General features: G+C 44.5%; 1 protein-coding gene across 1 annotated transcript; it reads right to left on the reverse strand.

Annotated features, from left to right (window-relative positions):
• Positions 1 to 2,859: 2,859 nt before the first annotated feature.
• LOC134203805 (uncharacterized) lies at positions 2,860 to 4,134 on the reverse strand. Its single transcript, XM_062678653.1, has one exon. The coding sequence runs from the start codon at positions 4,132 to 4,134 to the stop codon at positions 2,860 to 2,862; it is 1,275 nt and encodes a 424-aa protein (XP_062534637.1).
• Positions 4,135 to 11,955: the final 7,821 nt, after the last annotated feature.

The following is an 11,955-nucleotide window of genomic DNA, read 5'->3' on the forward strand; positions in this document are numbered from 1 at the left end:
ATTAAACGAGAGGATCGCACTCCATGCCCCCCAACAACGGGCTGGGCGGGCTGGTATAGAATGCGAATCAATCGCACTCTGCTGTGCCAAAGGCTTGCTTGGCTAAAGCATTTGATGAGTTTGATTGCGGTCGCGTGTACTCAGACGACTAATGACAGTAGAAGACCGACACTTGATTACAATTAATTGCATATTATTCGGCAACCTGGCCGTACGAAAACCAATGCACAGCCAAGATATTTAACTAAAAAAAAGAAATATTTATGTTTTGATCAATTTGTCTGTTTATTCTAATGTAGCACTTCAAAAGCCGGACCCTGTATTTGAAAGCGTTCCCCATCTATTTTATTTGAAAAATGATTCTGTTGCATGTATTTCGTGCGAGTGCGAGTATGACTTGCCCGATTTGCTAGGTAAGATTCAACTTTATGTGCCTTCTAGAACACTTCGACCTAGAGCTTTGCTGTTTGAATCAGCACAAAACACCAACTATGCAGCTAACAGCTGCTTCTTCGTCATGATTCGACATTGTATTCGATTTTGACATCAGCTCATTCGAATTTCAGCAACGTCTGTTAAGATTTTATAACAACTGATACTGTTTAGCTTTAAGTTTTCATGTAGACAACACAGTCAGATGAAATATTATACAAATAAATAAATAAATAAATGAATTTCATGTACTCCGTGCTAAAATAACAACTCCAATTATTGCTAGGCTGTTCCAAGTGTTCCAATAGTTGCGGTATTTCTTAACCCGTTTCGGTCTGACCTAGAAATGAAAATTGAAATAACCCGTGTAGACTCATTTTTCGTCCGATTGCCATGAAATTTTCAGGGAAGAAGCGTCATCATGTCTATTTTTTGGTACATGACATGATTTGACCATGGTGCCAATCCGGCCTTATCTATTAAGGGGGGTCCTGGGTCAGGTGCAGTCAAAAACGGGTCATTTTTTTTAAAACCATTGATAAATGAACGAAAGTGTCTAGAATGTTGATGCAAACGTGGTCAATCATCATTGACCAGCATCAGAAGTTAGTTTTGATACAATTGAATCACCAGGACATGGTTCCGGATGTTCCGGGAACCTGGTTCCCTAGGGTAGTGGACACTTTTCAAGTGGTGTAAAACCCAGTCTTGCGACATATCAAACTTCATGGTTTTGGAAGACAATCGCAATAGATGAGTTTTTGAGAGGTTTTGTACACACTGGCCACATCGGGAAGTGTTCCCAGCTGCCTGACTCCCTCAGGAAAGCGGTCAAACTTCGATTAGCACCGAAACTCATCTTGCGACATGTCCAACTCCATGATTTTGAAAGACAAGCAAAATAATGAAGTTTGATATGTCGCAAAATGGGTTTCGGAGCCAATCGAAATTTGACCGCTTCCCTGAGAGAACCAGGTTACCGGGAACACTCCCGGATGTGGCCAATGTGTCCAAAATCACTCAAAATATATGTATTGTGCTTGTCTTTCAAAATCATGGAATTGGACATGTCGCAAGATGAGTTTCGATGCTAATCGAAATTTGTCCGGTCCCCTGAAGGAATCAGGCTCCCGGGAATACTTACGGATCTAGCCAATGTGTCCAAAACCTCTCAAAAACTCATCTATTGAGCTTGTTTTTCAAAATCATGGAGTTTGATATGTCGCAAGATAGGTTTTGGTGCTAGGCGAGATTTGTCCACTTCCTTGAGGGAACCCGGTTCCCGGGAACACATCCGGACGTGGCCAATGTGTCCAAAACCTCTCAAAAACTCATCTATTGAGTTTGTCTTTCAAAATCATGGAGTTTGATGTGTCGCAAGATGGGTTTCGGTGCTAATCGAAATTTGTCCGCTTCCCTGAGGGAACCAGGCTCCCGGGAACATTTCCGGACGTGGCCAATGTGTCCAAAACCTCTCAAAAACTCATCTATTGAGCTTGTCTTTCAAAATCATGGAGTTTGATATGTCGCAAGATGGGTTTCGGTGCTAATCGAAATTTGTCCGCTTCCCTGAGGGAGTCAGGCAGCTGGGAACACTTCCGGACGTGGCCAATGTGTCCAAAACCTCTCAAAAACTCATCTATTGAGCTTGTCTTTCAAAATTATGGAGTTTGATATGTCGCAAAACTGGGTTTTACACCACTTGTAAAATGTCCACTACCCCAGGGAACCAGGTTCCCGGAACATCCGGAACCATGTCCTGGTGATTCAATTGTATCAAAACTGATGCTTCTGATGCTGGTCTATAGTGATTGTTGGTTGGTAGAAAGAAGTTCTCGCAGCAGCGTTTAGTATGTGCAGCTCAAAGCTAAAATATAGATTTTTATTGAACTTTTATCCAAAAAATATGCCTGCGATACATACAATTAGTTTTCCTCTACCAGTCCTATGAAGCCCTACGAACAAATGCCAGATTTTCAAAGTCTCTTCCTGTCCGAATGCGAAAGTGTTATATAAATAATTCATTCTAGAGTGCACTCGTAATTCATACCTTACAACTCTACAGATGTACTCTCAATTCACTAGCTATCATCAGCACCGGGTACTAGCATACAGTTTTTATATCTGTCGATTAATGCGATAATTTATAAGATGCAGCTATACAATTTATATTTACGCATCCTTACCGCTCCCAGGAACTATTATAACTCAATTAATCTCCTCAAAATATAAATTTGGCTAACTTTATGGGCAATATTAATTTCAACGATAATCCACGAGTCTCCTGAACAAAGCATGCGGTAACATCTAGTCTAATGCACAAAACAACCGCCGTGATAGTGTACATTGCATTATCTTCTATTCGGTGCTCTGTCATTAGTTCGTAGTGTAGTATAGTAGTATAAGGTCAAATAGGTATTCGTTTTCTCATGCATCCGGATTCTGCAGTTCGTGCGAAAGGTTGTCACCGTCCGTGCTGCCAGAACATTCCCCGCCCCGTGGATCGAGGGGAGGGTCCAGCGTAGATCCACCAAGCTCCATAACTGCTAGCTTCACTACCGGACGCTTAAGTATTCCAAACGCGGTCCGTACCACGGCCTGTCGAACTCTACCGTCCTTTCCGGGCATGACCTCGTGTACAACGCCCTTCGTCCATGATCTCCGTTTGCCTTCAGCTACATATACAAGGTCGCCGACCTTCAGGGACCTTGCTTCGCTCAACCATTTGGTTCTTTTGTTGATTGTTGGGAAATACTCCTTTGACCAGCGCCTCCACGCTTCGTCTGCTAATTGCTGGGATTGTAGAAAACTGCTTCGAAGAATTTTCCCAAGATCTTCAGGTGGTTCAAGAGGATCGTGAGCGCCAGATGAACAACCGAAAATAAAATGATTTGGAGTCAGAGCTTCGGGCAGACCTATTTCCTGTGGCATATAAGTCAGAGGACGCGAGTTGACTAATCCTTCCACTTCAACTAGGGTAGTCCACAAGATCTCGTCTGTCAGTTTCCGCCCATTGAGCAATGCAGTCATGGCCTCCTTGACGCTCCTCACCATTCGTTCCCATACCCCACCCATATGAGGAGCGGATGGGGTATTGAACGACCATTTTGTTCGCGCATCGGTGTAGGTTCCAGCGCATTCGACGTTGATCTGTTTTTGCAGTTCGCGGTTTGCTCCCACAAAATTAGTGCCATTATCAGAAAAGATTTGAACTGGGGATCCTCGCCTACGCGTGAATCTGCGGATCGCCATGATGCAGGACTCGCTGGACAAATCGTAAGCGACCTCTAAATGAATAGCCCGTATAACCAAGCACGTGAATACAGCGACGTATCTCTTCTCTTTGCGCCGACCGACAGTGACTTCTAGTGGGCCCATATAGTCGATACCGACGTAGCTAAAAGGGCGGGCTTTCGGCGTCAAGCGTTGCTCGAGTAAAGGCACCATTCGTGGAGAGATCAGCTTACACTTAGCCACCCAACAGAAACAATAGTTGCGGGAAATATTATCTACGCTTGATCGTAAATGTGAGATTTCAAACCGCTGACGAACCTCATTTACAATAGTTTCTTTGCTTGCATGACCATATCGGCGGTGGTAGTGATCCAACAGCATTCGAGTTATTTGACCGTCCTTGGGAAGAATTATTGGAAACCTCGCGTCGAAATTGGCATAGGCAGCGTTTGCGGTTCTGCCTTCCATCCTGACAACACCATACTCGTCGGCAAATGGAGATAACTTATACAACGGGCTGTTCTTCTCGATGGATAGCCATTTCGCTATTGGCTGGTCTCGATTTTTTCAACATGACTCGAACCTCGTCGGGGAAGTATTCACTTTGTTCCATTTTCCAAAGAAACTGCTCTGCTCGTTGAAATTCCTCCTGTTTCAACGGCGTCTTACAACATGGAACGCTCCATTTAAGCGACTTCTGAAGGTTTCTAGTTGCCTGGAGTGTCTCTATTGGCCGTCCCGAGATTCGCAAGCGGCAATTGTTGATGAAGCGGCATAAACATGCTACAGTTCGTAGCAGTATACTCCATTTTGAAAACCTAGAGATGTCTATCACTCTAACGGGTAGAGAAATATGAGCAAACAAATAGCTAGGACGTAGTTCTTCGATAGTGTTCGTTTTCACCTGCTGCTTTGGCCACTGATCCTCCGAAAGATATAGAAACTCTGGTCCTTTATACCACCTACCGTTGGAATCCGGCACTGTATCACGCACCCACTTCGTCAGACAGTCAGCTACATTGTCCCTAGATGGTACCCACCGCCAGCATTCCGCTTGAGTCGACGATAGAATTTCTCCAATACGATGGGCGACAAACTGCTTGTATCGCCTGTGGTCTGAGCGAATCCACGAAAGTACAGTCGATGAATCGGTCCATAGGTACACTCCATGGGGTTGCAGCGAGTGATAGCTCAATACAGTGTTGAGTACTTTGGCACCCAGCACAGCGGCTTCTAGTTCTAAACGCGGTATCGATAGGTGTTTTAGTGGAGCCACTTTACTTTTTGCCATAATTAGCGTGCATTGTACTTCTGCCAAATCATTCATGGTTCTAAAATACACAGCACAGCCATAGCTAGTTTCGCTAGCGTCGGTAAACACGTGACACTGCAGCGTATGACATGGGGCTATCGCGTCGCTGAAGTAATAACGTGGGATACTCAGTTCGCCTATCTTTGGTAATAATTCAACCCAGCGCGTCCATTTTTCAAACTCCTCATCTCTTATTTCTTCATCCCACTGGACTGCGCTTTCTCCATAGATCCTGTATCAGGATACGACCATGAATAAGATACGGTGCTAATAGCCCGAGGGGGTCGAATAGACTCATTACGACTTTCAATGCGATACGCTTCGTCGGTCGTCGTTCTCCGGAAATGAAGAGTCGTAACTGTTCTAGCTCCGTAGAAAATGTGAAAGTGTCCGATTCTGGGTGCCATAACAAGCCTAACACTCTTTCCCATTTGTTGTCCATCGTGGTTTGCAGCAGCCGTGGCTCCTTTTCACCAGGTTTTCCGAGTTTCTGCAACACGATATTGCTGTTGCTGACCCAGTTTCTCATCTCAAATCCTCCATGAGCGTGGATGGTTCGTACTTGCAATGCCATCTCTGCCGCTTCTTCCGGGGAATCTGCACTATCGTAGTAGTCGTCCATATACGTCTTGTTCTTGATTGCCTCTGCTGCTAACGGGAATTCGTTCGCCCATTTGTCCGCATTCACTCGCAGTACATGCTGTGCGACGCAGGGTGAGCATGTTGCGCCAAACATTGCGACGTCTGCAATATAAACTTCTGGTGGGTGTCGGGGTTCGAAACGAAATAAGAAGCACTGAAAATATTTATCCGATTGTCTCATCCGAAGCTGCAAGAACATTTCTCGTATATCGCCTCCAAATCCCACGCGCTTTTCTCGAAATTTGCAAATTACGGACGGAAGCGAAACCAAAAGGTCGGGACCTTTCAACAGTTGAGAGTTGAGAGAGACCCCATTCACCTGCGCCTTTCCGTCCCATACTAGCCTCTTTTTTTGCTTCTTCGGATGCGTAACCAAGCCGAGGGGTAGATACCAAACTTGTCTCTCGTTGATTTCAGCAAGTTCCTCTTCGGTTGCTTTATGGATATAGCCTTTGTTAATATAATCGATAATCTGCTGGTTCACACTGCTTCGTAGGTCGACATCCTTCGCTAGTTGAGCCTCGAAACTTTTCATCCGCTTCATTGCCATAGGAAGGCTATTTGGGAGATCCACATGGTCGGACTTCCAGAGGAGCGCCGTTTCATACCTCCCATCCCGGAACGTTGTAGAACTTTCCAATATTTCCCGCGCTCTTTTTCTTCGGCGGATTCTAGTGACGGACTTTGGCTTATCAACTTTTCTTCCAATACGAATTGCTGTTGAATCAGGTCGTTCAGTTCCCTGTCAGCACTGCATTTGCATTCGTGCACGTTCACGAACCCTTCCTTCGCTTGATCGATTCCATTCGGACCATAAACTGACCAGCCAAGCAAAGATTTTACAGCGATAGGTTCTCCTGGGCCGCCAAGACAACTATTCAGTGGCGCAAAAGGCTCAAACTTTCTAGTCCGAGAAGAATTCTAGGAACAGCTTCGGAGTACGATGGCACTGGTAGATGTCTGAGATAAGGGAAACGCTCCGATAATTTTCCTAGAGCCAGGCGGTGCAGCGGAAGAGGGAGTTTTTCGACTGTGTGTGCATTTCTCAACGGATATCGTCGTGGTAGACCTTTCCCCGATATTTCTAAATTCACTCTCTCGGATTTTTCTTCGTTCCTCATAACGCTCGATGTCCAACGTAGCTCCAGTGGTTCGGGAACACCCTTTGCTCCGAGCTGTCTGGCCAAACTCGCCTCAATAAGCGTTAACGATGAGCCCTCGTCAAGGAAGGCGAACGTTTCACATTTGCTGTTATCGTTGAAAAGTGTAACCGGTATAATCCTGAACATGATAGACTTTCTCGCTTCCTCATGAGTGTTGCAATCGGACGTTTGCACTTGACGCCGGCGTTGATCTGGCACGGCGCGATGAAGTAACGGATGGTGACGAACTCTGCAACTCGGCACATTGCAGCGAATCCTAGAACGACATCTCCATTGACCGTGGTCATACAAGCATAATTCGCACAATTTCCAACGTTCGACGGCTTTTAAACGGGCTTCCAATCCCATTTGCTGGAAGCGCTCGCAGTTACGCACTCTATGATCGGTTTTGCCGCATATGGGACAAGGTTGTCGCTCTTCGCTGCGGGTGTGTGTATCGGGCACATTTTTCGTGAGTGTAAAGTTGTCCTCTTTCACGAGTTCTGTCCTTTTCTGCTTGCTTGGTAGAGCGCACCAGTAATGGCGCGGTGACCTCACTAGCGTCGTTGACCAGCTGCTCCATGAAATGGCCAAAGTGTTTCAAAGTCGGATCACTGTATGCTCGCTTGTACCTTGCCCATTCTAGCTTTATGGATGAAGGCAATTTCTCCACTAGCTCACCAAGTAGAGTGGGGTTCGACAAGTGTCCCTGGAGATTGGCGGCCTCCAAATGGTCGCATAGCTGCTCGCCGGTCAACCCAAAGGCTATGAGTGGGTCCAATCGTTCTGGTTGGGGGACCTCCACTCGGCGAACTTTGTTCAACAAGTTTTTCACTAGTAGGTCCGGTCTTCCGTATAATCTTCGAAGCGTCACGCTGTGAGGAAACATCAATTTTGTCACAACAGCCTCTCGCGCTGGGCCCGCAAGCACTCGCGAAGCCGAATAAGATTCTCCACATCCGTGAAACCGCAGGTGTTATTGTCAGTCTCAAAACTGTTGACGAATATACGCCACTCTTCCGGATCTCCCGAAAAAGTAGGGAGTTTTTTCGGCCAAATCTGTCTTGCTGCTAGTTGTTGAGCACTCAGCCTATGCGAAACAGATTTTATTCCATTTTCCGTTCCGTGGTGTACCGCCCCACGACTCCGACGATTAATCTCTGGAGGCTCCGTATGGTGGATGGGATTGGAGTTTACTCCTTGATAGTCCACTCTAAGAAGATTTGCAATCCGTTCTTCAAAGCCTAAACCATCCTGAGATTGGGACAGCTGCGGTCTAACCCTTTCGTTAGGTGGCCACGCCGGATGCTCCGTTCTGGTTCCGCTTCCTCCTCTACTCCGCTCATGTTGGTCCTCAACCCACTCTTTGGTTCTTTCCACACCGCTAGGAGCGCTCGTTTTGCTTATGTTGTCATCTTCTGCCAATAACTCCTCTAATTCAAACCGTTCTCGTAGGTACTTTGCCTTCATCTCGAACTCCTTGGCCTTGATGGCGTGCTCCTGCTCTTTAATCTGCTTTTCTCTCTCTAGACGTGCGCGCTCCTCCTTTAACCGTTCTTGTTCTTCTAGCAACTTCTGCTCGTCCAGTAGTCGCTCGCTTTCCAATCGCTGCAAAGCTAGTTGCGCTCGAGCTCTTGCTGTGGCATTGCTGGATTTCAAAGACTTCTCCACCTGATTTGGTATCTCAGGATTCCTTTTCGGAGTCGTTATACTCGTCAGCTCCGGATTAAGAACCACTGTTCTTGTTCTATCCGAGTTCTTTGATTTGTCGGACGCTTTCTTTTGATTAGCACTGTTCGACCTCTGCATCTCACTCGACATCGCGCCGAGGACGGTCAAACTTGCTGGCCGCTTCTCACCTACTTTCTTTTTCGCGCCGGTTGCTTCTGGAGGCAGCACAGGTGGACACTTACTGCATCTCCACGATCGGTCTTCAATTCCTGGCGACACTTCTGCACAACCGTAGTGAAACCACGTGTTGCAGCCGTCGCATGCCACCATTCCGACGTCGGCGGAGTTCGGTCGCTCGCAGGCACCGCATTCGAAAGCATTGTTCGCTGGCATCCCGTATAATTCTTTGAGAATGTTGGTTGGTAGAAAGAAGTTCTCGCAGCAGCGTTTAGTATGTGCAGCTCAAAGCTAAAATATAGATTTTTATTGAACTTTTATCCAAAAAATATGCCTGCGATACATACAATTAGTTTTCCTCTACCAGTCCTATGAAGCCCTACGAACAAATGCCAGATTTTCAAAGTCTCTTCCTGTCCGAATGCGAAAGTGTTATATAAATAATTCATTCTAGAGTGCACTCGTAATTCATACCTTACAACTCTACAGATGTACTCTCAATTCACTAGCTATCATCAGCACCGGGTACTAGCATACAGTTTTTATATCTGTCGATTAATGCGATAATTTATAAGATGCAGCTATACAATTTATATTTACGCATCCTTACCGCTCCCAGGAACTATTATAACTCAATTAATCTCCTCAAAATATAAATTTGGCTAACTTTATGGGCAATATTAATTTCAACGATAATCCACGAGTCTCCCGAACAAAGCATGTGGTAACATCTAGTCTATAGCACAAAAACAACCGCCGTGATAGTGTACATTGCATTATCTTCTATTCGGTGCTCTGTCATTAGTTCGTAGTGTAGTATAGTAGTATAAGGTCAAATAGGTATTCGTTTTCTCATGCATCCGGATTCTGCAGTTCGTGCGAAAGGTTGTCACCGTCCGTGCTGCCAGAACAGTGATTGACCACGTTTGCATCAACATTCTGGGCACTTTCGTTTATTTATCAATGGTTTTTAAAAAATGACCCGTTTTTGACTGCACCTGACCCAGGACCCCCCCTTAATAAATCCGGCCGGATTGGCACCATGGTCAAATCATCTCATGTACCAAAAAATAGACATGATGACGCTTCTTCCCTGAAAATTTCATGGCAATCGGACGAAAAATGAGCCCACACGGGTTATTTCAATTTTGATTTCTAGGTCAGACCGAAACGGGTTAATCAGGTTTAAGGCTCCCCCATACCTAAACGATTTCATCGCAGCGACGGCGACAACTAGTCGCCGCGTTTCTATCGTTGGATCGCTGCAGGTAATGCTTTATTTACGCTTCCATACCAACGGCGACAGAATCGCTGTCGCCAAGCGATAGAATCGCGTCGCGACTGTCGCGTCGCGTGTGTTTGGGGGAACCTTTAATCAGGCGCTAGAATGCAGTTCGAGGCCTCAAGTTCTTTGAGGACGTAACAGCCAAAATTTATTCCTTCTGATTCTTTGTCTACCTACATATAAAGCTATTGTATGTGGATAAAAAATCAGAACGAATAAATTTTGGCTGTTACGCCCTTTTCAAATGTTGGTCTAGAAAGCACCATGCGTCGGCGTATCAGCATTCTGGTATGGATAGTGCATGGAGACGCAAGTACATTGTAGGTTAGCACCACTAGGAGTTTTGCCTCGCCAAAATGTTAGATGTTTCTTCAAAATGTGGACATTTTCGGTTTTTCCGACCTTCCTATACACCATCTTGAAACTTTTTTCGTCTAACCTTCATAATTTTAGATCTAGTTTTGTTACGGACATCTTATTGACGGATAATATGAGGGAAACCACAAAAGGCGTTTTGCCTCGGGGGAGGGGAGGGGGATTGTGGCGTTTTGGGGCCTTTTCCCCTAACAGGATAATCGAGGGGCCCGCAAAAAGGAAAAACGAGCAATGTAATGTTTACAATGCAAGGGGGAAGTCGATTTTGCATTTTTTTGGGTGCCGTAAACCTAGTATTTACATGGAACCATGGAAATTGGAAAGAGTACTAACTTGTTCGGACCTCAACATCTTGATAATTATATCCTAGGTCAGGGAATCAATTTTTTTCGTATGCGCCTGCAAAACAAGCGACAAAAGAGAACCAACGACAAAGCTTTGTTTTTGTCGGAGATAATAATGACAAAGATCCGAAAAATTTTGTCAGCAACAAAAAAGAAGACAATTTTGTTGCTAACTTTTCATCCCGTTATTTTGCATTATTTCTAGTGAAAATTTAGGTTTTATGCTATCATAGTTGCTGCTTTTATGGAAATATTCGAGAATCGAACAATGATTACAAAATTAGCAGCGTATTTTCGGAGATATCAGAGCATGCAAGGCAAATGATTCTTGTCATATTGTGTTCGGGTTCTGATAAAGGTTTGTCGCTAGGTGCGTTTGTCAGAAACAAACTCTGTGGATGACAAAGAGTATATTGTTAGGCGTTGCTCGAATATTGATTCCCTGTCCTAGGTATCTATGGTAAAACCAGGGGACTGAAGAGAAGGCTAATACGCCTACCCACCATTTATTCAATATGGCGTAAAATGTTTTTGTTTTTATTCAGTTTATTTCATGATAGCAAAACTTCGGAGGTATCGACGAGCTATTTTTCGACATGAAGAAGCCAAACGAACACAAAAGGCTTGATGTTACTCACCTAATGGCAAGTTTTCGCCAGGAGAAGTTAATTGCCGATAATTAGCACTACCTGCACACTTAAACAGATGCTCTGAGTTCGGTAATATTTTCCACCGATCAAATCAGCAATTTTAGAATTTACAGATTTCTCTGTAATTTTAGGCGTCATTGTCATTCAAATTACCGAATTACGGTGAATTCGTTCAGATTTAACGAGTTCGGTGAATATTTTTACCGAAATTTCTGTGACATGGCGTCATCTCCGAAATCGGTAAGATATTTAGCTGAGGTTACCGTATACATAGTATACGAGAAAGGCAAAACGTTTCCGTACCACTGTTGGCAAAGTGGAAAAGTGAAACATTTATAGCGACTATAGCGGGTCCACGTACCGTATTTTTCTTCTATCTTATATTCTTTATAGTTTATCACCTCGTGATTTCGGAAATGAATATTTTGAAATCAAGTTGATTTATAAAGCTGAAAATTGGCCAGGATACATATTATGAGTAAGCAAGCAGCGTGGTGATGTTTCAGAGCTATTTCTTGCGCAACAATGAAGGATTTAGCTCTTACTACTCGTCTTCACTTTCCCACTTTTTTGGTTCTGATTTTTTTCAGAGCTGCAGAGTTTGTATTTTAAAAGACTCATTATGTAGCAAGCACAAATGCCAATTGACCTGATTTAAGGCCGAAAGTAACTTTTATAGTAACAAAACTAC

The sequence above is a fragment of the Armigeres subalbatus genome, unplaced genomic scaffold (genome assembly GCF_024139115.2).
Source record: "Armigeres subalbatus isolate Guangzhou_Male unplaced genomic scaffold, GZ_Asu_2 Contig243, whole genome shotgun sequence".
NCBI lineage: Eukaryota > Metazoa > Arthropoda > Insecta > Diptera > Culicidae > Armigeres > Armigeres subalbatus.